General features: G+C 35.7%; 1 protein-coding gene across 1 annotated transcript; it reads right to left on the bottom strand.

Moving 5' to 3' along the window:
- On the bottom strand, positions 1-26,599 carry LOC117680611 (ATP-binding cassette sub-family C member 4-like). Its single transcript, XM_034444641.2, has 30 exons — positions 26,421-26,599; positions 21,324-21,464; positions 19,207-19,317; positions 18,821-18,941; positions 16,582-16,797; positions 16,344-16,433; positions 16,062-16,225; positions 15,606-15,731; positions 14,569-14,818; positions 13,924-14,082; positions 13,053-13,103; positions 12,897-12,938; positions 12,581-12,772; positions 11,799-11,893; positions 11,086-11,172; positions 10,906-11,002; positions 10,585-10,725; positions 10,303-10,437; positions 10,081-10,118; positions 9,535-9,893; positions 9,026-9,105; positions 8,582-8,732; positions 8,021-8,251; positions 2,900-3,006; positions 2,578-2,769; positions 2,222-2,377; positions 1,544-1,633; positions 1,205-1,377; positions 403-508; positions 1-215 (listed from the first exon to the last, which is right to left on the bottom strand). The coding sequence occupies exons 2-30, from the start codon at positions 21,389-21,391 to the stop codon at positions 60-62; spliced, it is 3,984 nt and encodes a 1,327-aa protein (XP_034300532.2). The 5' UTR covers positions 21,392-21,464; positions 26,421-26,599; the 3' UTR covers positions 1-59.
- Positions 26,600-27,512: the final 913 nt, after the last annotated feature.

The raw sequence follows: 27,512 nt of genomic DNA, 5'->3' as shown, positions 1-27,512 counted from the left end.
CTAGATTCATTAATTTATTTTGATAAAAATCTTTAAAAAGTTCTAAAACAAAACATATATCAAGATCTCTCTTTGCAGTAATTCTCAGCTAATGACTGTAAAACCTTTGCCTGGGCTTTACCAGTTTGTTGGACCAGATTTCTGAAGAATCCATCTTCTTTCTGTAGAAGTTGATATGGTGTATCAAATTCAACAAGTTTTCCCTGATTCAAAACCTGGAATAAGAAAGAAATATAAGAATACAGGTGTTTTGAATTTATTTATATCCATACCTATTATTATTTATGTATCAATTTTTTTTTTACGCCCTTGGAACATATATATGATAAATTTTGCACACTGCTAGGTTGTTTCTTTTTAATAACATTTGATTGTGTGGAGATATGAGGCAGGGATACCTACCATAACTCGACTGGAGTCCATAATGGTATGAATCCTGTGGGCAACTGTCAGGACCGTACAATTCTTGAACCGACTTCTAATTGTTTCCTGGATCAACCTGTCAGTGCTGTCAGAATAAAACCCAGCCACTGAATATAACCTCATGCTATGATTAAGGGTTTAGATGTATACACATTCAGTCACCTTAGGCCGACTTTTTATATGTATCTACATTAGAAATCAGCACGCTTAACCTTAAGAGTTCAGCATGATTGACCTCTAACAATTCTATGATATTTGACCTAAATGATTAAGGTATGTGACCAGCTTGTAACCCAATGATTCTGTACTCTGTACTGTGTAACCTTCATGTGACCGCTAAAATTAATTCTGTGACCTACATGTTACTTCTGCAGTGTAAGTGAGCCTCTTGTGACCGTTTCAGATTGTGTGACCTTCTTGTGAGTGTGACCTCCCTGTGACCCCTACACACTGTGACCTTCTTGTGACCCCTGTATATTCTGAGGCCTTTATGTGATTCAAACAGATGACCTATAGACTTAGTGACCTACATCTCTGACCTTACAGATTTAATGAACCAATCCCTATTCTTTGATCTACTCGTGACTCTTAAAGATTGTACGATCTTATTGCAACTACTATGCATATCCTGTGACCTACCTTTTACCTGTACATATTCTTTTACCTACTTAGACTCCTAAAAGTTTTGTGACCCCCCCCCGCAAACTCCATGACCTACTTTGAACCCTATTTGACCTACTTGTTACATCCCACCCACCCTCCTTTAGACTCCGTGACCTACTTGTGGTCCACATTGGCTGTGGCCTCGTCCAGCACCAGTATGTTGTTCTGTCGGAGGATGGCCCTGGCCAGACACACAAGCTGTCTCTGCCCCACACTCAGGTTCTGTCCGCTGTCAGACACCTCCATGTACAGACCCTCTCTCTCACTCTGAACTTTCACCTTGAGCTGAACCTGTAATAGAATGCAATGTAGCTTAGACTTAATGCATCTGCAAACACTGATTAAATTTCAAACTTAAATTAGTGCATGTAACACATTAAAAGGAAATGTTACAATTAATGATTTGTTTTTAGAATATTGTAACACGCATTTGTCAGTCTTACTGCCATGTTTGTACCTGTTCTAGTGCCATCCATAGCTGGTCATCTGTGTATTCCTCAAAAGGATCCAAATTCTCCCTTAAAGTACCACTGAATAATATTGGATCCTAAAAGCAAAAAGTTTTTCAATTCAGTTTCCAGCATTCCATGGTTTAAATTTACAAAGTATTCTCCACATTAGAAGGCAAAAGCTCTTGTCATTTGAATGGGATCCTGTGCAAACAGTACACAGACATGCAGACCTGATAAAAAGAAAACTTAATTGTTCAATGACCTAAGGTGTTAAACAATGCCAACATAATGAAACCCCAAACTGAGACTTGTTGATTATAATATACTGCAGTAGACAAACTTTTAATCGCGACGACTTTATTTTGCGAATAACCTGTGATAAACCTGGTCGCAGCAACTAATTTTTGCAATCAAGCGTTATCTACAACAATGTTTTTATAACAGCTGTAAGACTAGGACCGGTTTACGGCAAAAAAAGAGGCTCTCACAAACCATACAATAAATTCTAGCAGACAAATAAAAGTTTGTTTACAGTAACAAGAAAAGTTGAGGGAAATGAACTTCATGTTCTGGCATAGAAAATGTTTGAATCAATTTTTTACATTGATGTGTGACTTGTCAGGTTATTATGTCAGATATTTTAGTTCATATAATTGGTACATAACTAGTCCGGTTGACCCTACCTGTGGAATGACAGAGATTTTATTTCTGAGTTCGTGGAGGCCGATCTTTAACACATCGACATCGTCGATATAAATCTCCCCTGTAGTCTCAGCTAACCTCAGTAAAGCCGCCAGTAAAGAACTCTTCCCTGCTCCAGTCCTTCCAACAATTCCAATCTGAAAGGAAGACCCCTAGTTATTTCATTGTCAAAGCATGCTCCATTAGAGCTTAAAGTACATTTGTACCAATGGAATGTTACTACCGGTACATTTGTGGCATCCAGATATATGTATGCTAGCACTATTTCAATGCTCATCTGTTTGTCTGCCAGTATGTCTTATGATGTTTTACCGGCTGATTTTAACTCTTGACTTACCTTCTCTCTGCTGTTGATAAAACAGGTAACATTTTGTAAGACGTGGTCAGTATCAGATGAATACTGTAGTCCTACATTGACAAGTTTAATCTCCCCATTCTTAGGCCAGGAGTGAGGGGGCGGGGAATTGGAGACTTTTGGTGGCTCCTGTTCTAGCTTTGTGTAGGACACGATTCTTTCAACAGACGTCATCTACAATCAAAGTGGTTTAAAACTGCGTACAAGTAGAAATAACATTTGAGCTAATATCTTCCCTGAACACCCAAGAATGTATAGAATATATGTACAGAAAGATGTAAAAGGATTTAAAATGGCCTCTTACCTGTGTGTTTAAGTCGACAGTTTTCCTCATCATATACTCAAAAGGGCTGGCCATTGTCAGCAAATAGTTCAAAGCCATTCCATACAGTCCCCCAGATAATCCAATCACTGAAGCAAACAATCACTACTTTCTATCTAACTGTGACCACTACTTACTATCTACTATGACCACTACTTTTCATCTTACTGGGACCACTACTGACTACCTTTCTTAATATTTTACTAAGACCACTACTTACTATCATACTGAGACAACTACGTACTATCTTAATGAGACCACTACTTTTGATCTTAATGGGACCACTACTGACTATCTGAATAGGACTATTCTTGACTTTCTTTCTGGGACCACTACTTACTATCTTACTTGGACCACTACTTTCTATTTAACGGGCACCACCGAAGAACAAAAACACAGTTTGACGCCTTATTAAAGGAGATTCTGATGTATATTGTCAAAATGATCCTGATTTGGGATATGCATCTCTTGTAAAACATTCGATCAAATAACTGACAAATACCCATTCGCGTACCACATCGAAGTATTCCACCCAATCAATTAGAGTAAATGAAACAACATTTTAGTAAGCTGTTGGATCAAGGAATCATCAGAAAAAGTAACAGTCCTTTTGCATAGCCATTGTTATTATGCACAAAAAGGATGGAAGTATACGGCCATGTGTCTACCATCAAAGATGCGTACCCCTCCGGAGGATAGAAGATACTCCTGACATGTTACATTGTGCAAAGTACTTTAGTTCTATAGATTTGGCACAGGGATACCAATAAGTGGATATGGATAAGGAATCATTTCCCAAAACAGCATTCAAAGTTGGTACCAAAGGACTCTATGGAATCTGGAAAATCGAATCAAATGCTGATGCATTAATACGAAAACCTATTCCAAAAGTTAAGAATGTGACGTGTCAGTTCAGAGAATCGTGTGTAGTTCCCTGTTGATGGATATATGGAAGGATATATCTGTTACGCCTTCTTCTGGTAACGCCACACATGCATAATCAAGAATATATGTTACATTAACGTTACAAGGATACGGAACAACAGAAATAGCGTCATATCAACGGAATGATCCATCTATTAGCCGTGTTACTTACTGGTAGAGGTCCCCTACCCAACCTTTTACCGTACAGTTGAAGCAAGAGAACAAAGATGTCAGGAAACTTCTGAAACAAAGAGACAAATTAATGTTTGAAGAGGATATATTGTATCTATAACAATGACATATATCAGGTTAGCTTTACGGCCCTGTGAATTTAAACTCGGCTGGGTATTACCCACAATTCTATAAAAGACGTGATCGTGTGTGACGTAGTAGAATCGAGCCGTTTTCTCAGATGTGCGGCTGTAGTCTAGAATCGTAAAGCTAACCTGATATATGTGATTGTTACAGTATCGAACCATAGAGATGGAAACTGGATTATAAACTTAAATGTGCTTCCAACCATGAAGGGTCACGTGCTAGAACCTCTCCATAACCATGCAGGACATCACGAATGTGAAAAAGCACTATCGTTTATTCAGAAACGGTGCTACTGGCCAACCATGATGAAAGACGTAGAACTGTATTGTAAAAGCTGTGAAAGATGCATGGTAGCCAAGGCTTCTATTCCATCTTTACGAACATCGATAACCAGTTTACTAGCATATCAGCCGCAGAACATTTTATCGATAGATTTTACAGAAATGGAACACTTCTCAAAGAATGTGCTTGATAGACATTTTTAGTAAGATCACACAAGCTTTTCCAACGAAAGACCAAAAGCACTGACAGTGACAAAAGTTCTCATCAAAGAGTGGTTTTTCCATTATGGTATACCGAGGAGAATTCTGGGTGATAAAGGGAGAAACTTTGACAGTTCCATTGTAAAAGAACTGTGTGATATGTACAATGTTTCGAATAGTAGAACCACCCCATATTATACAAAAGGAAACAGACAAGTTTAAAGATACATGTATACAGAACTTTGCATAATTTGTTAAAGACCTTATCAGAACAGAAACGGAAGTGGACAGAGCAAAGATTCTACCAAAATTAGTGTACATTTACACTTCAAAGATTCATTCGTCAACTGGATATACGCCGTGTTTTCTCATCTTCGGTAGTGAACCAGTGTTACCCATCGACCATTTTTAGGAATATCTACTACAGATCCAAACAGCATCGATAAGTACTTTTCATACCATAAATAGAAACTTTGAACTGCATTTAATCCAGCACGGACAAATTTAGAGGAAAACGCATAGAGAAGACAACATTATAATAAAAGTGCAAAAGAAAGTGTCATTCCTGTAAGGAGTATTAACCCAAAATTGCGTGCAAAGAAGAAATAAAATTCAAGATGTGTGGGACCCTACTTTTACATATTCATGAGAGATTATGTGATAATTCTTTTCACGTAGCAGATAATTCAGGACCAGTGAAAAATGTGAACACAAGAAAAATTCTCAACACCATAACAAACTGGGAGAATATGAGAGAAGAAGAGTTGTTAATACTATGTTTTTATAAATATTTTATAGACAAGTAACCCAATAAAAATTAACAAAATGAGGTTCTACTGGGGATTGAACCTGCCCGCTGTAACTATTGATTGCTGTCTTATCCAGTAGGAAACACACACTTATATAACAAGATGTTTTTGTTATTACATCAGAGAATGACTGTTGATTAATCTATAGGGAAATGGTTTGAACATTTTGGACATTGATGTGAATTAGAATTATTTTGATAATTATAATGTAAGGAATATTTCATAATGTGTACTATTGTTTATAATTTTTCTTGAAAGAAATTTTCTAAAGAAATTAAATTTTGTTAGATTTGCAATTATCAAGAAGATTATTAATTTCGTACAATAGTCATTTTTGTTTGTAAACATTGCTTAGGCCAGTTCAGAAAACTTTAATTTTGCCAACCAGTTCATGTAATTGTAAATATACTCGGCTAGCTTTTTAGATCATCTGTTCCTTTCACCCTTATTTAGGGAGCGTCACCATAATAAATAGATGATAAACGAAAGTCAGACAAACTCGTTTGTTACATTAGGACCACTTCTTACTATCTTCCAGGGACCACTACTTACTATCTTAATGAGAACGACTTACTAACTTACTTAGATCACAACTTACTATATTACTTGGACAACTACTTACCATCTCTCTGTGACCACTACTTACTATTTTACTGGTATCACTCCTAACAATCTTACTGTAACCACTACTTTCTATTTTACCGGGACTACTATTTAGTATTTATGAGACCATTACTTACTATCTGTACTTAGACCACTACTTACTCTCTTACTGGGACCAATACCTACTTTCTCTCTGCAACCAGTGCTTACCATCTTATTGGGAACACTTCTAACTATCTACGTCACTACTTACTATCATACTGAGACCACTACTTACTATCTTCCTGGGACCCCTTCTTAGTATTTAAAGGAGCACTACTTACTATCTTACTTAAACCACTACTTACTATCTTACTGAGACCACTACTTACTATCTTCCTGGGACCACTACTTACTATCTTACTGGAACAACTACTTACTATCTTCCTGGGACCCCTTCTTAGTATTTATAGGAGCACTACTTACTATCTTACTTAAACCAATACTTACTATCTTACTGGGACCACTTCTTCTTATCTTACTTTGACCACTACTTACTATCTTACTGAGACCACTACCCTTATCTTACCATGACCACAACTTTTTATTTTACAACTACTTACATTACCGATCAGACCCAACCTAACAGAAATTAAACCCCAGTTAAACCCTGGGTTTACATTCTGGGTTTACTCTCGGTTTACTCTTGGTTTACTAGAGTGGGCCCAGAGTAAACCCAAAGTAAACCCACAGTGGACACAGAGCTAAAACTTGGTCAGAAGTATAGCCCTGAAAGCAGACGCTAACTGTGTATTCGGGATATACAAGGGGCAGAAATTACAGGCAGTAGGATGGTCAGATAAAAGACGGGTCTGCCTCACACTTCATTGCGTACAGGCAATTTCCATGTAAACCTAAAGTAAACCCCGATTAAACCCAAATTTTCAAAAGATAAACCAAGAGTAAACCCCAAGTGGACCCAAAAATCTGGGGTTTAGTTGGGGTTTACTCTGGTGTAAGGTAGGGTCTGATCGGTACCGTAGTATTTATGCGACCACTACTTACTATCTTATTGAAACCCCTACTTTCGATCTTACTGTGACAACTACTTACAATCAAACTGTAACCACTACTTACTATATAATTTAGAGCATTACTTACATACTTTCTGTGACAACTACATACTTCCTTACCGTGACCACTAATTACTTTTTTACTGGGACACTACTTAGTATCTATGGGACCACTACTTACTAGGACCACTTAGTATTATCTTACTTAGAACACTTCTTACTATTTTTCTCAGACCACTACATACTTTCTACCTGAGACCACTAAATACTATTTTACATGGACCACCACTTTTTATGAGACCACAACTTACTATCTTTCTGTACCCAGTGCTTACTTTCTTACAGGGACCACTTATAATTATCTATCTAAGACCATTACTTACTATCACACTGCGACAACTATTACTATTTAACTAAGACACTATTTTAAATCTTACTGGGACCACTACTGACTATCTTACTGAGACCACGACTTTAGATTTTACTGGTACCACGACTTACTCTCTTACTGGGACTTCAACTTACTACATTACTGAGTTCACTACTTACTCGGACCACTCTTTATTATTTTACTTGGACCACTACTTACTCTCTTACTTCGACTACTACTAACTATCTTACTGAGAACACTTCTTACTATATTCCTGGAACCACTACTTACATTCTTACAGAGATACCTAATTACTATCCTACTGGAACCACTACTTGCTGACCATCACTTACGATCTTACTGGGACTACTTCGTACTTTCTTACTTAGTCTACTATTTACTATCATACATAGACCACTAGTTACTTTCTTACCTAGACAACTACTTACTAGTTTCCTGCGACCACTACTTATTATCTTACTTACACCACTACTTTCTATCTTCTTGAGATCACTACTTTCTTTCTAACTAGGACCACTACTTACTTTCCCTGAATACCAGTGACAGCAGGATGACAAGGATAGAGTAGATGTCAAGGAAGAAGAGAGAGCGCAGACTGTACCAGCGGTTGGCGGACAGGAACAGGAAGAAGGCGCTGGTGTGTCGGTCCTGGAATCTGTCAAAATCCTGCAGGAACTTCCGACTCATCCCCAGGGCACGGATTGACTGGAGACCCACCAGAGTGTCAGAGATGTGGGAGAAGATAGGACTCTGGGCTACACAAAGAAAGGGAGATCCAACAAAGTGTGGATGATAAGATTAAAACTGGATTTATGGCTATCCTAATCAAAGACGTAGGGAGTTGAAAAACTATACATGATTATTGCTCAAATCATTGTGGTTTTTTTTTTTACTTTTAAAGGTGATTTGACAAAGGTTGCATGCAAGATTGTAGGTTAGATATATGTATCCAAGTCTTACTGAATGCATTGTATGTGTTAATGCTTCTTATGGTTAAACTAACATGGTTTGAGATTATAATGGCCACATCGAACTAGTTAGCTGCTACAGTCTTGAAAACAGCCCTGGGCTTGCATTATACTTACTCATGGCCTCTAACCGTTTCATATTTCTGGTAGTCGGTAACGAGAACAATCTTATGAAGTAAATCACTATAACCAAGGGAGTAAAAGGTAACAGCAAGAAAGGATTGATGATACAGGTTATAACAATTGTCATCACCAGGTGAACAGATACCTAAATTAAAATACAACATGCAAGAGCTGACATTTAATACTTAGAACAATAGACATATGGGTGTTAAAGGTCACGTGAAAAAAAGTACACAATGTTTAACCATACTTTACTTTACCTTTAAATCGTTAAATAAGAAAAGACAATTATTTTTTAAATTCAATCCATTCAAAAAGATTGGTATGCTCTTTCCGAGTCCTGAGCTTCAAAAATCAAATTCAATTTAAGAATTTTTTTTCATATTGCAGATATTCAATGTGTAAAAAAATGGTTTCTGGGAAAAGGATCAAACATACTTCTATGACCGTGCTTGTTAATGCAGGTATGAGTGAATCTATCAAACCCAAGTCTCTTGCAAATCTATTCAATATCCGACCTAAAAAGAGACAGCATGATTAAAGTCAAGCTTGAGGGTGACCATGAGAATAAGATAGACAGACAAGATGTTGTCACATCTTCAGAAATATTAGTCTTTTAAATTCACAGCTGACAAACTATAACATAAAGATACAAAATTATTAGGTTACTGAATATAGGGTTATTTTCACTTGTTATTTTTGTCCTTCTAGACGCACTTTAGCCCCATCTTTAATTTGCCCAGACACAATTGCATACGTTTAAGGAGAGATGTGAAACATTGGAATTCGTCCAGTCTTAATTTTGCCTCGGCAACAAGGACAAAATGAGCGAAAATTAAAAAAAATGGAGTCAATATTTCCTGTATAAAGTACATGAATTTCAGAACCATTCATTGGTCTTATCAAGAAACGACAGACAGACATAGATTTTATGTATATTTCCCTACCCACAGGGTTTGAGTCAAAGAAATGGGTCTTGGCCCCCATCACTACCCGGAACATGTTGTTGTGAAGTCTCTTGCTGATGATGACTGACATTCTGAAGTACACCAGGCTGAAGAGGCTGATTCCCACCACAAAGACAGACATGGCCACCAGGTACTGCTGCATCAACTCGTCTTCCTGGGTGGTGATCAGGGCCCCCTCAGGGGTAGAGTTACTAGGGAGAGTGGGGTGTAGAGGTAGAGTGTTGTTGTACATGTATGTTGTGTAAAGTCCATGTGTTTGGTTCAATGTATCAATCACTGGATAAAGCGGATAAGATCCATTTTGTGTCCTTAAGTTTAGAGAATCTGAGAGTTCAGCCCTGGAACCAAAAAATTAGGAAATAACTATGCAAATCTGAAGTAAAATCATAACTACGTGCGAAGTTTATACATTTATATATTGACAGATATGACTCACAACACCCACAAATATATGAAAAGTCAAAGTTTGAACATGTGCAATCAGTACAGATATACTTTGAAAAAGGTTGTTCACACATTACTAACCATTTAGCTAGATGCCAGTTTCCATATCCATTAGCAGCCTGTAAATAAGAAAAATAAAGCGCTTAAGCTATATTGAACGTTTTTCGTGTTTTCTTATTTTACTTTTTATCTATCTATCTATCTATCTATCTATCTTTCTATTTATCTATCTATCTATCTATCTATCTATCTATCTATAATGCTAGAATGACACAAGCACTCTTGTTAGCTACTCTCACTGACATAGGCTATCACAAGAAGGAACATGGTCAGTGGTAGGTACAGCCATGGCCGCCCAGAGAGGTAGTAGTCCTTGTAGACATTCCAACCAATGCCCCCGGTCTCCGAAAAATCACCGTCATCGACCGCCTCTGTACTCTATAAAAAGAAAATTTACACTCACCTCAATGGGCCTGGATTTTTCTAGTTTCAAATAACATTAAAGTTCCGTACAAACAATATATCAAACTTCTTCAAGTTCCAATTTGATGAAGGTCAGTTGCCATTTTCAGATCAGGAACTTACCTTTTCTCCCTGTTCATTGATCAATTTTTCTTGTCTCTCGTCTTTTTCTTCCATGTCTTTGTCGTGCTTGGTAAGGATGGAGGAAAATTCTGTCCCCTGTTTCACCAGTTCATCATACGTCCCAACACTAACTACTCTACCCTACAACAACATTTCTTTGTTTTTGGTATCCTTCTTAACAAATCAAAGTCAAAGAAACCTAAGAAAAAATCGTCAAAATGTCATATTTGACATTAAACAAAGAATATTTACAACTACACAGATAACTGAGAATAAGCATCATTGCTGCCTACAGCATTGGTCGGATTAAGTGGAACAAACCTCGTTCAGAACAACAATTCTGTCAGCTGACCTTAGATACTGCAGCTGATGAGTCACCAAAATCCTGGTCTTACCTCTCAACAACTCACAAATACATCTGAATAAAAAGACATCAGCATTTTATTACCTCTCTCTCTCTCTCTCTCTCTCTCTCTCTCTCTCTCTCTCTCTCTCTTTTACCTCTGGAACAGGTGACTCCCCACCTCTGTGTCCACGGCCCCCAGGGGATCATCCAGCAGGTACACATCTGCCTCCCTGTACACCGTCCTATATATAAATCAAAAAAGAATTTACACCGTTTCAAGAGTATGGTCAGTCTTCATCTTTAATTTCAAAATTAATTCAAGTTGGGTTTTTCTTATAAAGTCAGAAATTAATCCACGCTGCATTTTCACCCTACATACATACAAACATACATACATACATTGGAAGAGAATTATTAGAAAACATTAAAACCATAAAGGAGCTGGATGGTCAACAAATTAACCATCATGCAGATCTTTAAAAATGTCAACACATGATTTGTTAACTATAAAATATAATAATTTAAGTAAATATTCATATAATATATCTTTTTAATAGGGTGTTTTTTTTAAATTATTTATGGAACTCTTCTTTTAAAGGGAATCAATACAGTTTAAAAAAGCCAAAGCCATCAAGCCCTCTAATATTTTAATACCAAATGATTTTGACATCTGTCGATTCATGTTTTGTACGAGCTATTTTTCATGGATTGTTCTATTTTCAAAGGTTTGTTTGGGATGTATTTCATGGAATTTCTTGTATATGTATTCGGCTAAGAATGTGTTTCCTTATTTGTCGGAGATGTAAATTTCAAGGTGAGAAGTACCCATGAAATTCACCTTATTTAGCCCCCTTAGAACTGTGAGTACCTTGCGAGTGTAAGTCTGGCCTTCTGACCACCACTCAGCAACAAGCCTCGCTCCCCGACCAAAGTCTGGTCCCCCAGTCTCATCAGCTCCAGGTCCTACAGAGAGTAAGCATCACTCAATCATAACTTGATATACAATACATCCTATAATACAATTTTACAGGAAAATAGACACTGACTCTTTATTTTTATCAGTGTACTGAAATCTGACAAGCTAGAAAGGGCATTTCAAAGGAGAAATTTAAGAACTTTTTGATACATTTTTGTACTAGGAAATGGATTACATCATTTGAACCTGTGCCGAGAGAATGTCTTGCATTTTAAAATATCCTTGGACAGAGTAAATAGGGTAAACCATGGTACATTTATTACATTAACAGTAAATGATCATTAACTAACAATGGCTTGACTTATAATGAAAAGGATTTTGACTTAAATAAAGGTCCACTGCTGATCATTTATAGCTAACTAATTAAAGTTAAATCCTTCCCCGTGCCATAAAAGCGTATAAAGCAGGTGCTTATCCCCGGTTTCCTTGGTACTAAGTTGAAGAGAATTATTGATTCCTCATGGATGGCTGGTTTATGCCAAGCACAAGCCGGTACCAATTCCAGCTGGGTGGACTGAAGCAATGTAGATTAAGTGCCTTGTCAAAGAGCACAAAACACACTATCAAGTGACCACAGCAGGGTTTGAACCAGTGACCTTTTGGTTACTGGTCTAACACCTATGACCACTGATCCATGTGCTTTCAAAATAAAGTACTACTCAGCCTATATTTACCTTGTTTAAAGCACAGGCATGCATCACCCTGCGATATCTCTCTTGCTCCACATTCTCTCCAAACGTGACGTTGGCCTGAAAGGTTCCAGGCATGACCCACGGCGTCTGAGCCATGTATGCCAGCATGCCCTGCACACGCACTTGTCCTGTCTCGGTTGGAAGCTCTTTAATCAGGCTCAACAAAAGAGATGTCTGTTGGGAAATATATTTTAAAACTCTAATTTGAAACTCTCTTGTTGTCTATACATATAATGTATGAACAACAATTAAGAAATGTATGTGTAAAAGAATACAGAATAATACTAAGATAAAAAACCTTTCCAGAGCCAACTGGTCCTACTACAGCCAGGAGTTCTCCCTAAAATAAAAAGTGAAATTCACATAAAAATATAAAATTCAAAGGATATGAAAACTTCCTGTCCAAGAAAAATCATCGTAACAGTTAACTTTGTAACTGACATTCATCTCCTACCTTTTTGACTTCCAGATCAATATTCTTCAAAGAAAATGCCTCAATCATCTCCTGAAATGAATCTACATAATTATCTTGACCTTTGTTAATCTTTTTTAAAATTGAGATTTACATAATTTTATTGAATACTACTGAGATGTTGAAAGGGAAGAAAACTCAAAAATATAGTACAATGAATGAATCAATCAATTAATAATCACTGTGATTGTTAATTGGAATAATGTTTAAATCGAGAAATATTGATTGCTTAATTTTTTCAATGCTTAATCATTAGTATAAATAAAATATCTTTAAAGGGGCATGGTCACGATTTTGGTCAATTTTTTTTTTCTGTTTTTATTATTTACAATGCTTTAGCAATGTATTTCTAATGATCGACTGAAATTTGGGTGCCAATTTATAAGTTTTAAGCAAGATACAGGGCTCACAATTCTTCGTCATGTAAACAAGGCTCGTGCCCTGTTTTTGTTTACATAGGTTCAATATACCAGTAAAAAATCTTTTTCAAGCTAATTTGTCTATCTTCTAGTTTATTTTAAGCATAAAAAACAGTTCCTAACGATTAACTCATTCATTTTAGGTCTAAAACTGGAATTTTTTCTTCAACACTCAAAATGTAAACTAAAGCTTTGTTTACATAGCAAGATTTGTAAGCTCTTTAACTCGCTTAAAACTCAACAAATGACATTAAAATTTTGGTTGCTTATTAAAAATGCCTTACTAAAACATTGTAAACATTAATATCGAAAAAAGAATTTTTGACCAAATCGTGACCATGCTCCTTTAAGAGTGTCCTTCCCCTTTAAGTACACTCTGAATAGCACTTATAACCATTAGGAAATTGTTATTGATTTTGTAACTTCTATCTCACCTGGTCCAGAAGTTTATCGGTGACACCCTCTTTGCTCTGGGGTTGGTGCCCGTGCCAGCTTGCGGTCATGTACCTGATACAGACAGACACATCCCCCTTCTCCATTGATCTGGCCTTCCCTTCAGAGAACATTTTCATATCCTCCACTGTGAGGAAAGACTGTAAAAACAAGCATAAAATGATATACGGTATACTAAGCATTGTTGATAACGAGCGCAGCGAAGCGAACTCCACCAGCAAGGCGTGTGTGAATAGAAAATTCGGACTAGTTGCACATTCATTCAAAGGATTTTTTGGCGTCAGTAAATCGGGCCAGTAATGCATTGTTTCAATCGTCCCAGTAGTTCACTGTAATGAAAGCAATTTTTATCACTTCACACTTTCACGAGAATCAGCAAGACAATAAAAACAATAATGTATCAAAATTCTAATCCTTCAGCTCTTTGAAGTTCAATGGTTTCTTTATTTTCTCTTCCATGCTCCAAATCCCAAAGGGTGTGGGGGGGGGGGGGGGGGGGGGGCAACGGTCGCACCGTGAAACATATTATGTTAAAAGAAAATTATTTAAAGAAAGGATTTTCATCAACATACTTTGTTAAGAAAAAGTTCTTACATTAACAGTATTCTTATTAACGGGGAGTTTACCTGTATTCTATTGAGAGATGATGCCAGCTGTTTGCTATCTTCCACCAGGTACATCATAAAGAGGAAGATGGTGAGACGGAGACAAGAGACCCAGCCCAGGGTGCTGTAGATCCTCTGGGCGGACAAGGGAACCCTCGTGTACCACGCTGTTCCAAACATGACCATGCTAATGATCACAGATGCACAGTGGAACAAACTCATGTTTATGGACTTCGCAATATTTGCTTTCCATATCTGAAACACCTCCCACCTGAAATCAGCATTTCAAATATATTTAAGTTTGATACAATCTTTTCAATATTTATAAATAAAACCCAGATTTGTAAGGCTTTCCTTGAAATCACATATGGGCCATGCAAGTAGCAGTTGCCCTCTAAGGTTAAATCAAAGTACACAGAGTACAGATATTTAAGCTTATTTGATGTGTATTGAAAACGTTTTCATAATATGGCATTATTACAAACAAAATAGACACATTGAGTCATGATTCATGATTTAACTGAGTTTATAGCCATATTTATACTAATACTAGTATCAAAAATATAATAAATTGTAGGAGGGTAAGATATTTAACAGTGTTTACACCCTAACTAAGATAATTGTTCTTAAAACAACTCCTGCAACATTTGACTATGTACTCGAACTCTATAATCCTGAAGTATTTAGAATATTACAGAGAAGAAGAGTAGTGTGTGATAATTTAATATGTTAGATATAAAATTAAAATGACTAAATGGTATGCTTCGCATTCTAACTCCTATTTGAAGTTGGAACTACATTTTTGTGCGTAGAAATTTTTTTAGGAGTTGTTCAGTCAAAATCCGCTAGTGTGCACTGTAACTATCGCCTGGCCATTGTTTACGCAATGAGCCCAGCTAATAAAATTTCTTTTTAAAAATGGTTTCTCCAAGTAATACATTTTTATACCTATAGCCTTGATCACAGCAGTAACTTAGTTTGTCAAGATTTGTAATTTTTTTCATAAAACGATCCAAATATACCTGGCTAAGCAGAGACTTAGTGAGATTAACAGTTACCCTCTGATGTTAAACACAGTTTCACTGAATGGTTTCTCCCAGCAGTACATTTTGATCACTCTCATCCCAGCGATTATCTGGTTCATCAAATGGATCCTTTTGTCTCCTGCAGCCCCTATCTTTATCCTTCATAATAACATTCATGAGCATAATCTGTATTTAACAGCAGACTTTTCATTAAGCAGCCCCTCTATACAGTAAAACACAGTTATGATGAGCATGCTTATAACAAATTCATGCTGGTACATCTAGTGAAGTCAGTTTAATTTCGTACATATAGTGAAGTCAGTTTCCTTTCCTCTAGCTTTTATAATCCGTTAATACATATTTCTAATTACATTTGTAATGAATCAAAATTGGTTGTTCCTGGCACTTCTTTTTAATCATGTATAGCTGTAAATACTGGGAATATCTACTTCAATCTAAAGTGGAAAAGACTAGTGTAAATGCCTGCACCTCAATTTCCCATAGATCCATCCCAGCATGAACTGTAGGGGTAGGAGAACCAGGGTGACGGCTAGAGTAAGGAGGCTGACCAGACCTATCTGTTGGTACAACAAGTACAGGATAGCCACAATCTCCAGGGGACCCAGCCAACAGAAGTGGAAGTTTTCAACTGCCTGCATGAGGAAAATAATTAACAGCTGCACATTAATGCAATTGAACTCTACGTTTTTCTGGGCAACAAAAATATTATATGTTTGTTTTAATGAAATTACACTCCATACTTTTTCTTACATATGAAAATTTATCTAAATCTGTGGACAAATGGTTGATAATTTTTCCTGATGTTGTGGAATGTTTTGACCAGCTGCTCATCTTGAGTATCTGAAAATGTCACTTTTACTTTTTATTATAACAATAAATGGAAGAATAGATTTTAGCATTGGTTTTGATTTAATAAAATTACAATTCCATTTAAAAATCACAAGAATTATAATCATCAATAAAAAGTGAGTTGTTGAGTTTGTCCTACCTTCCTATAAATGAGACTAGCCACAGCTACTTTCATTTTCAAAGCAATATGGTGGCTATTAAAGAAATACTTGGGATTGACAATTAGCTCTAGAATGTGGCTGACTGCCACCACCGTCGCGTAGATGTACACCTCCGTTTGTGACAAGGTGGTCCCAGGCTGGAAGTAGGAGATGATCCGACCAACAAGATAGGGCTGGATAATTTTGATGCCTTCCTATTATAAATACATGAAAAGTAAAAACGAAAAGAAATATACAAAAGACAGCATTATATAGTTTCTATATCTGGCTATAAGTTCAACGTAATCTAATTTACCATTTAGTCAAAGCATGTTGGTTCTTGTACATTCTTGTCCTCAAGCACTAGTCGTGTTACTAACGTATTATATTAGGTGTATGCTATTATAGCTGAAAACGATTTTTCAGCCAGTTAGCATAGATTTGAATAAGTATGCTCCTGGTGTTTCTATTCTTTAACATATATGCCAGGCATTTGGTGATGTACCGGATTCAGTTGATGCCTTATTTCACACAAAAGAGAATACACAGCCAATTGTAATACGCTTACAGTATTCTGCTGCTCTGCCTGAGCAAATCCAGAAATATATAAGATAACTTTACATTTTCTCAATCAGATATTTTAATTTATTTAACATACAAATACTTTTTTTCATTGAATGCATGCACTTCCAATAAACCCTTAAAGCCGTTACTTGTGAAGTGAAGTTATGATCAAAACCGAAAATATTCCTTTGGTTCCCTGTGGTACTTTTGTGGTGACTGACTTCCAGTTTCATGTACGCACCCCATTCGATTCTCAGCTGATCATCTGGTACCTGAAGGGTATTTAAGCTGAGAAAATCTGTGGGATTGGAGAGTTTGTGTTTGACGGCAGAAGCATCAACACATCGAAGCCAGAACAAAAATCGATGTTGGAAAGACTAACCTCTCTATATATGGTCTTACGTGCCTGTAATAGGCTTTCGAGACTATAGGTGTATATTTGAATAAATTAATATACAGATTGGCTTATTGACTATGGTTGGTAGGCTTCAGTCCCGGAACGGCGCGTGTACTCCTGTCTCTAACCAGTGCATACGCAATCGTCATTCAAAGTGCGTGCACCACAGAGAACCGAGGGACAATACTTGTACATATTTCAAATTAAAATATGTGATTGAGGAAATAGATTATTTGATTACTCTTTAATTTGTTGCTCAGGGAGAGAAGCCGAATCCCATATCGAACTCAGAAACGTTACACTAGCTATAATACAACATTAAAGTATTGAACGCCTTATTCAGGCACGTAAGACTTATCCTATGATAAATGGTTTGTTCTCACCTAGTGAAAAGTGACTGTCTTCAGCTTAACAATGCAACTTACTTAATCTTCTTTTGTGGCTGCTTATATACTCTCACATTTGAAGTGATCAGCAAGGATCGAAAGGGAGTGATAAACCGACATTCCTGATAACTCGGCTTCAATAGACAGTGTATGATCCCGATTTCGACATTTGTTTCACATGTGTACCATGTGTACCCGTTTTACGAAAAATTACATTCATTTTATAATTTGTTTATTTGTTTATGTTAGTTGTATTTCATAATAAAGATGCTTTGCTTTATTTGTCATTTATCAGTAGGTTAGCCTAATGACATTCTAATGACATTGGGTGTCTTAGGCAGAGGCCTAATTATATTAGGTGATGACGCCCTATTACTTGGTGCCTAACAACTTATGGTGGGCTAATCTTGTAAAGTAGCAGGAAACCCGATTATTTGGAGCCTAATAAATGCATATTAGAAGCCTAACATAGTTAGGCTGTTACCTAGTATAAATACAAAGTGAAAGAATACGTAGATCTCTTCTTCTTCTTTCTTTCTTGTTTTCCTCACTCTAATTGGTGTACTTTGTTACAATACAATTTGTTATATGAAAGCACGGTGTTGCTCTTCATTGATCTATTTTAAAAAATCGCAAATCCGACGCACGTGTTGCGGATAGCAGAGGAACCACATAATTTTGTGACTTAGCTGAGGGTTAAGTGGAGTTGGACATAATCGTAAGCAACGTACATTACCCCCCCCCCCCCCCCCACTCGCGTTACAACGCCATTAATAAAAATAATAAGACCTACATTTAGTTCAAATATGCATGAGTTACACTATTACAGGAAATTCCAAACGCTATTAATAGTTTTTACACCACATGCAGCCTTTTTGACACAATGCTTACAGAGACGACTAGAAAGATGCCATTAACGCCCCACTCCCATTTGAACTCTGCAATCACTGCCCAGTACAAACTTGGTTTTTTCCCTTTCTTTTCACATTTTTCCACATGGTCATTCCAGGATCTACAAGCATCAGATGGACAACACAGAAAATATATTTATAGAGATTATGAATTATTCATAATTATTACATTATTATTGATAATTATTTGGATCAATTCCTAGATCATCAGACAAACCATATACATTGTATAACTGAGCAGAAAGGAGGCAGATGATGGTTTCAGTCAATTTATTGAAAAGATAAATAAAGAGCATTGACCTATAAACAAAGAACTTAAGATCTTTAAATCGATTTATTGTATGTGTATGAATTTTCTGTTCTTACTTTTCCATGCGATCCCCTAACAAGTGGGACTGATCCTCTGGTAAGACATCGTAGAGATTATCCTGTGTCAGTGGGTGCCGGAATCCGTAACGGAACAGCGGAAAAATCCACCTACATCACATGCACCGAAAATAAAAACATCAATAGTCCACAAACATCAGAGAAACATGATGATCAAAAGTAAACTACAGGTCTTGACAGTCACCCGGGCACCATGGTCCTTAGAGAGACTTACAATGAACTCTTGTGTTTGGATTTTAAGTTTCATTTTGGAGTATACACTCTTATCTGAGATTCCTCTGACTGCTGACTGTTACTCTTAATGTTATTTGATGTTACCAAAGGAGGAGAGGGGGTCAGTGTTGGAGAAATCTAAAATTATCTATTTCTTAGTTCCAAGGGCCAAAAATTGTAAACTTTTGGTAAAAAGAGACCTAAATGATTTTAATGTCACTTGTCAATGGTAAAATAAAAGTTTCTACCTAAGAATGCTGGAAGATTTAATAGCCTTTCTAAAATCTATTCAGCTATTGAAGTAGTGTGAAGGCAAAGGAATGTAAACCAAAACAGTCAAATTCTTACTCAGGGGCCACATTGCTCACCTGAGCAACAATAGCCATAACTCAATGATCAAATCAGCATTACAGTATCAAAATCAAAATATTTTTTATGGCAAAGTGGTTTTGAACAGATTTTTAAAGATTTTCACTATATCTACCTATGTAAAAATTTGAGCCCCCCTCCCTCTGATGTGGCCCCATCATACTCTTGGAGTCATAATTTGAACAATCTTGAATCTACACTATCTGAGGATGCTGCAACACACGTTTAAGCTTTTCTGGCCTAAAAGTTTTTAAGATTTTAAAAGATTTTCTCTCTATATCTTCCTATGTAAAATTCCACCCCCAATTGTGGCCCCATCATATCCCCGGGGACCATGATTTAAACAAACTTGAATCTACACTACCCGAGGATGCTTCCATACAAGTTACAGATTGTTTGAAGATTTAAAAAAAAATATCAACAATACTTTAATAATTATAAATTATCTTCTCTTTAAAAATGAGTGTGACCCTCAATTTCAATAAACTTGAATCTCATTCATCCAGTGATGCTGTGTCAAGTTTGGTTGAAATCGGCCCAGTGGTTTGTGAGAAGATGGAAATGTGAAAAGTTTATACTAATGACGACTGACAACGGACAAAGTTTGATCAGAAAAGCTCACTTGAGCTTATAAATAACTGGTAATTTAAATCAATAAACAATGTCAAACAGTGAACATTGTAATTTTGCATTGTTAACAATCTCCTAGTAAACAATATTACTGCCAATAATAGACATTACTCTTATTGGTGACGAGTCCTGTAAAGCAAAGTGATTATGTCATTTGACTGACAAAATATTCTTACCCATGCTAGAGAGCAAGTGCATGCATTTATCAACTTCCATTAGGTGTTAGAGGCTGCCTAATGCAAGCATTCTGTGTTCGGACGTGCATTCTTAGTATTTAGGACATTTTCATTTACTATGTGGCCAAATTGGCCCCACCCAAGAGCCTAAAGCTTTATCCAGGGGCCATTAATTTCACAGTTTCATAAACATCATAACCATGCATTCTGTTTATCTCCAACTATATTGTGGAACTAGAGATTTTCTAAGATGAAATACACTTTCACTCAGTGGTCATATTGGGTACGCCTTAGGGCCTGAGCTACTGATTCAAAAGTTTATTAATTACAAAATTTAGATAGAGGGCTTTATGGGATTGTGATATTAGTCTTGGACTGTGTGATGTGACTCCCTGTCTTAAGTGACATTTTATTGGTCCCTTGGATGGTCTCATAAGACAGTCTAGACTGTAACAAATTTCAGAATTTAATTGCTACTTATTTTGTAGGTGTGAAACTAATCTCTTACTGTATATTTCAATTCTATGAGTGCCACATCATTGGATTTAATATTTGATTTATTTTACAAATTTCTTTATCTCAAAAATGGGGATTCCCAAAAAATGAACACAATCTGTTGGCTATCAACTGTTTTGTGCAAACGTCCCTATGAACGTTGAATTCTTTTCACCCATTTACTATAAAGATGTAGAGTATTTACAAACTTACCAGAAAGTGAACCTAGAGAGCCAGTTGGCTGTACTATATGGACATGGTCCTTTCAGTTTGTCTGCCATTGAGTCACCTTGAGTGTTTGAATTTTGATCACATTCAAATGACTTTATGTAAGTGTTTCAATACCATTTCCACCTAAGAAACAATTAAATCAAATACACTTTAAAACAGTAACCAAGCATGTTCCTGCATTTAAGATTACTTAAACAACAAAATGCATTCTTTAGTGATTCATCCGGGATATGAATGTGGCGACATTGCAGAAAATTAAATACATAACCCACGGGTTATGTACATTTTCTCTGCAATAATCGCTACCTTCATAACCCGCATGAATCATTGAATAAAGCATTTTATAGTTTATATTCACAACCTTATTTTAACAAATAAATAATTTGATTGTAAAAAGTGAGTCAAATTAACTAAATCACTGTTAATGTACATCAGTACATTAGCTAAAAGAAACAGCCAATATGTATATGACATTGGGCAGCTATTGTCGCTTACTTTTTGGGTAGAGTTAAATACGGGAGATTTGTCGCCTTTTGTTACTGATATTGTCGCCTCATATACAGTTATAATCAAATCATGACATTTAACAGCTATGTTTGCTTATTTTTCGGGTAGAGTTAAATACAAGAAGTTTGGCGCCTTTTGTCACTGACATAGTCGTCTCATATGCAGTTACTGTCAAAGGGGGATGGTCACGATTGTGGTCAATTTCATTTATCATTTTTATTGTTTACAATGCTTAAGTTATGCATTTCTATTGATCAACAAAAAATGTGAGGGTCAATCGTAGAGTGTGTTATAAACAATATACATAGCTTATAATTCGTGTTATGTAGACAAGACGTGTTTGCCATATTTTATTTTACATCAATTCAACTTACCAGTTAAGTTCTTTTCAAACTGATTTTTCTATTTTGTACATAGCTTTTGTCACAACTATCTCTGGTCTAAGTCTAAAAATTAAAAATGTAAACAAAAACTCGACCATGTAACAAAGAATTAAAAGTTCTATAACTTGATTATATAAAACGACGACTGACACTCAAATTTTGTTTGACTAATATAGATTACTTATTTTACACGATTCAACTGTTTTCCATCAAATTGCAAAAATATAAAATTGTGAGTTCCGGCCGTCTTTTCATCTTATTTTCATGTAGTTTACAAAAGGTTGTTGGGTCTAACATTGAACCTACCTTATGGGAAGAATTGTAGACTCTATTGTAAATGGTAACTTGAAAACGGACTAAAGATAATAATGCAGGGTTTTAATAATCATATATTGACTGTTACTGGCAATATAAAGGGTTATTAGACTGACCCCTGGGGGTCATCCCCACCCCCAGGAATTGGAAATTACCATATATCTCAGAAACTATTATAATCATGACCCCTAATCCATATATATTCTTGTTCCTTATATCAAGGGGCATCAAATGTTATGTAGGTCATGGGCCCTGTAGCTGGTCCTGACCTCCCTCGAACAACAAGTCCCTTAATATATTCAAAACAGTTGAGATCCCCACCCTTAAACCATATATATTCTTGTTCCTTGTGTCAAGGGGCATCAAACGGTATGTAGGTCATGGGCCCCGGGGATGGTCGTGACTCCCCACAAACAGAAAGTGCACAAGTATCTCGAAAACGGTTGAGATCCCCATCCCTTAACCATAGATATTCTTGATCCTTAAAGGGCATCAAACGATATGTAGGTAATGGGACCCAGGGTTAAATTTAATTTTTCAAAACCGTAATACACATCTATAGAACAGTCCCTATCATATTCCAAGATATGATGTGTCTATCTATTAAATCATAAGAGGAGTTCTGCTGGGATCTATGTTTTTTTAGTGATAAACGTCAATTTTCGGCCACTATTTGATTCCCTGGATGACATTTAAATTTTTAAAACCTTACTGCAATTCTATAGAACAGTCCTTATCATATCCCAAGATATGATGTGTCTATCCATTAAAACATAAGAGTAGTTCTAGGATCTATGTTTTATTTTGGAGTGACAAACGTCAATTTTCTGCTACTACTTGAATCCCTTGATGAAATTTAAATTTTTAAAACCTTACTGCACATCTATAGAACAGTCCCTATCATATCCCAAGATATGATGTGTCTATCCATTAAATCATAAGAGGAGTTCTAGGATCTCTGGGGGTTTTTTTTTTAAGTGATAAACGTCAATTTTCTGGTTCTATTTGACTCGCTGGATGGAATTTTAATTTTTAAAACCTTATTGCACATCTATAGGACAGGCCGCATTATATCCCAAGAGATGACGTATCTACTCCAAAAGTTGTAAGAGAAGTTCTGGGAACCATACTTTTTTGCAAAAAAAACCGTCATTTTCTGTTGCCCACTGATCCCCTTAATAAAAAAAAATAATTCTGGAACACTTCAATATGACAACCCAAATCATATTCTAGAAGATCATGTGGCTACTGCAAACAAAATGACGTTTTTGAAACCAGTTTTTTGTATAAAAAAAAAACCAAAAAAACCCCCCAAAAAACCCAGTAATTGTTCAGCCATTAAATGACCCCCAGGACAAAATTGAAATTTCCGAAACCTTATTGCGCATCTATAGGATATCCTATAGCATATTCCAAGAGATGATATGACTATTGTTAAAGAGGAATTCGAGGAAGAAGGTTTTTTGTTTAAAAAAACGTCATTTTTTACAAATTATTTGACCCCCAAGACTACCAGAAATTTTTGAAACCTTTTTACAAAACAACATGACACCCCAAATCAAACTTAAAAGGGTTCAGTTTGATGGTTTTTAAGATGTAACAGCAGTTTGAGAAAATAAAACGTGACAGATGGACCGACGGACGGACAGACGGAACAGGGTAACAACAATATACCCAAACTTTCTTTAGAAGGTGTGGGTATAATAATAGTAGACATTGCAGTAGTTTTCCAAGTCAATTAAGCCAAATTGCAATGAAAAAATTTTATGTACAAAATTTGTTAACAAAACAAACGACATAAAAGGGTATTGCGTTATTTCGCCTCATGTTAAAATTCACCCCGGACGTCAAAACGGGTATGGTTGTATTACAACTTTGACATTGCTATAAATAAAGGTCATAATGTTCAGGCAAATTACAAATGAACCTGTGTACGTTTTGTTTACTGATATTTTTAAGGTTTGCTTTGTTTACAATCGATGCATAGCATGCGGGTTGTATAACCCCAATCATTTGGGGGATAAAACCAAACGGTTGCCTTTTCTAAACATCCGATGATGCATTTTCATTTTTTTTTTCGTTTGCTCAAAAAGAAATTTATTTTGAATATTTGTAACTTTGAAAGGAGACCGATTTTTTTGGTGTAAATAGGAGAAAGTCCATAACTTCTATGACAAATGGTTTGTATGGAATATTATTTGGTACTGTAATAACAAAACAAAAAAATCGGACCAAGCAGCTTAAATGAGAGTATCACCACAAACATCACAGAAACATGATAAACAAGCAATTAATTCATAGGCCTCTGAGTACGATAGCCTGTTAGGGGGTCTGATGCTTGCATTTTAAGCTTCATTTTAGAGTCAAAGCCATCATCCCAGATTCCTATGACTGATTCCTTTGCTTTTATTATTCGATCTTTGTTGGAGAAATAGCTGATTATCTATACTCTAGCACAATGGGCCAAAATTTTAAATTTGTTGTAAAAGAGACCTGCAGGCATTCACTTGCCAATAAATAAAATAAAGGTTTGTACCCGAGAATGTTGTGAGATTTAAGTGCCTTGGTGTCTCAAAGAAATATTTCTGCAAAGTCTACTCTATAAGAATGGAAATCAGGGAATCAATAGAGTGTTCAGAATAATCCGACAAAGATATTACTGGTATAATATGTACAAGGATATATAAGACCTATTGTCTAAAATGTGAGAGATGTGCAATTTCAAAAATACTGCAACCAACTGTTCACAGTGGAATGGGACAATTAATGCATCAAAACGTAGGAAATGTATTGCCATAGACTTTACGGTTCTTAGGAAATCCCAAGGATTCGAAAATGAACTTGTGTTAAGGAAGGAATCTTCTCGTTATCAAACATACCTCTTATAATAAGAAATTAATGAAATTTTGACACAGTAAAACGGATCATATGCATATTACCAAATGATTCTATCAGTTTAATCACATTTGACCTTTTTGTTTTCGCATAAAGGTCAGGTCAAGGTCTCCACATTTTCCTCAACGTAAAAGATGATAAAAATAAGTGTAGCTCTTTGTAGTTCTGTAGAAATATGTTTAAGATTTGAAGATTCTATTCTTTAATGAAATAATAGAATATCAGAATGTCTATAAGCTTTTACAACTAAATTGGAATAAATATTTATACTAAAATTGATATTGCTTAGTCCGCATTTCCTCTAATTTTCTTAAATTTTGAAGACATTTTGATTTTTTTTGTGCTTTCAATAATAAATTATATTTCTGATTTTTATGTATAATGAAGACTTTATATATAAAGATATAAATTGACAGAAAAGCTAATATATTGACCATTTAATAAGAGAGAAAAACTAATTTTAGTGATTTTTTCACAAAAATAAATGTATAGAATCGGCGCTTTAAAAAGCTTATAAAAATGTACTGTGATAAGCAAATCATATTATAAAAACGTATTCTAAAACCAAAGTACCATATCATTGGTTCACTTTAGTAAAAAAAATCAAACAGTAATGTTATTGTTTTTAGAATGCTAAAACAGACTCATTAATCTGCAACAATTCTGAATTGCGAAACATGTTATATTTTCCTACGCCAATATTACGCCAAAAATATAGTCCTTGTTAGATTCTAAACATTGATTACTTTTTCTATGCCAAGTTGTATGATAATAAAAAAAGAAAGAAAAATATATTTTTTTTAATTTCCTTTCATCTTGCTTTAATAAATAATTAATCAAATTTACGTCTGACAAGTCGAAAAACAGAGAAGACTCCTTCCTTAACGGACTTCTTCAGTAAATAGACTATTGCAGTTTCAACTAAAGATCAAACCGCACAAACTGAAGTGAAAGTGCTAGTTAGACAACACTTTTGTACATTTGGTGTATGCAAGCGTATCCACTCCGATCAAGGAAAGTGCTTTGAAGCTGAAATAATCCAACACTTGTGTTCTCTTTATAACATCAAGAGGTCGAGAACTACACGTATCATCCTCGGGGCAACGGGCAACGCGAACGCTTCAATAGAACGTTACACGACTTGCTTTACTCTTAACCACTAGTCAGGAAACGAAAGTAGCTAGAGTACATTAAAGAGTTCGTGTACACCAAACGCATCGACTGGTTATTTCCCTTACTTCTTGATGCATGTACGACATCCATACCTTCCAATGGATTTTTAAAGTACCAAACCGTCAAATGAAAACAAACATAGACAGACGGGCGGATTTACATTCCGAGAAACTTTTATTTGCTTACAACAGAGCCAGAGAAGAACTCAACAGAAATGAATTAGCAAGAAAGCATAGACATGGAGATCGGAAAAAGAACAAAATCTATATTCAAAACAGAGGTTTTAAAGACAAAATTCAGGGCAAATGGAAATCTGAAGTTTATGTAATCGTAGACAAACCGTATAAATCCGTGTACAGTGAGAAAGCCAGTGAATAGTGTTTTCTGTGAATTGTTTGGGATTAAACCAGTCAATACGTGAAATGTGAATATATTTTCGACTGCAAATGGTTGTAATATATAGTTAGTTGTAATCGTATAACTGAATATTTTATATGTATCAATTATATTAATTCGAGGACGAATTAACATTTGAAGTTTTATTGCGCGCTTATGGTTCTTTAATTTCATTGGTTCAAATTTTTATCTTATAAATCTAATTCTCAATTAGTATAAATAGCCATTCAACTAAAATAAATTTGGGCAGTACTTTATTTGTACATTATTATTGTATTTGTTTATTCCACTTCCAACACCATCAAGTAAATTTATAAAAAACTTAAATGAAATATTGTTTAATTTTCTTTTAAAATCTAAGGTGGGCAATTGGCCTTGTAGTTTTCTAAAAAAAAGTTTAAAATATAAAATATATCTGGGCGAATTCAAGAAGAGGCTAAACCGTTTGCAAATCAGGAAGGGCGTAAATAACACGAATTTTTTTTACAAATTGTTTCATCTC

Source organism: Magallana gigas, chromosome 2 (assembly GCF_963853765.1).
Source record: "Magallana gigas chromosome 2, xbMagGiga1.1, whole genome shotgun sequence".
Taxonomy (NCBI): Eukaryota; Metazoa; Mollusca; class Bivalvia; order Ostreida; family Ostreidae; genus Magallana; species Magallana gigas.
This window is presented reverse-complemented; position numbering and strand designations above follow the sequence as displayed.

Bases quoted from the DNA above. Each gene is read 5' to 3' on its own strand.
- LOC117680611 (XM_034444641.2), bottom strand. From the start codon at position 21,391: ATGGCAGACAAACTGAAAGGACCATGTCCATATAGTACAGCCAACTGG. The intron at 12,939-13,052 runs GTAGGAGATGAA...TTTTTATTTTAG, and splicing joins TTGATCTGGAAGTCAAAAAG to GGAGAACTCCTGGCTGTAGT. The intron at 3,007-8,020 runs GTAAGTAGTGGT...TGTTTGCTTCAG, and splicing joins GTCACTGGTATTCAGGGAAA to TGATTGGATTATCTGGGGGA.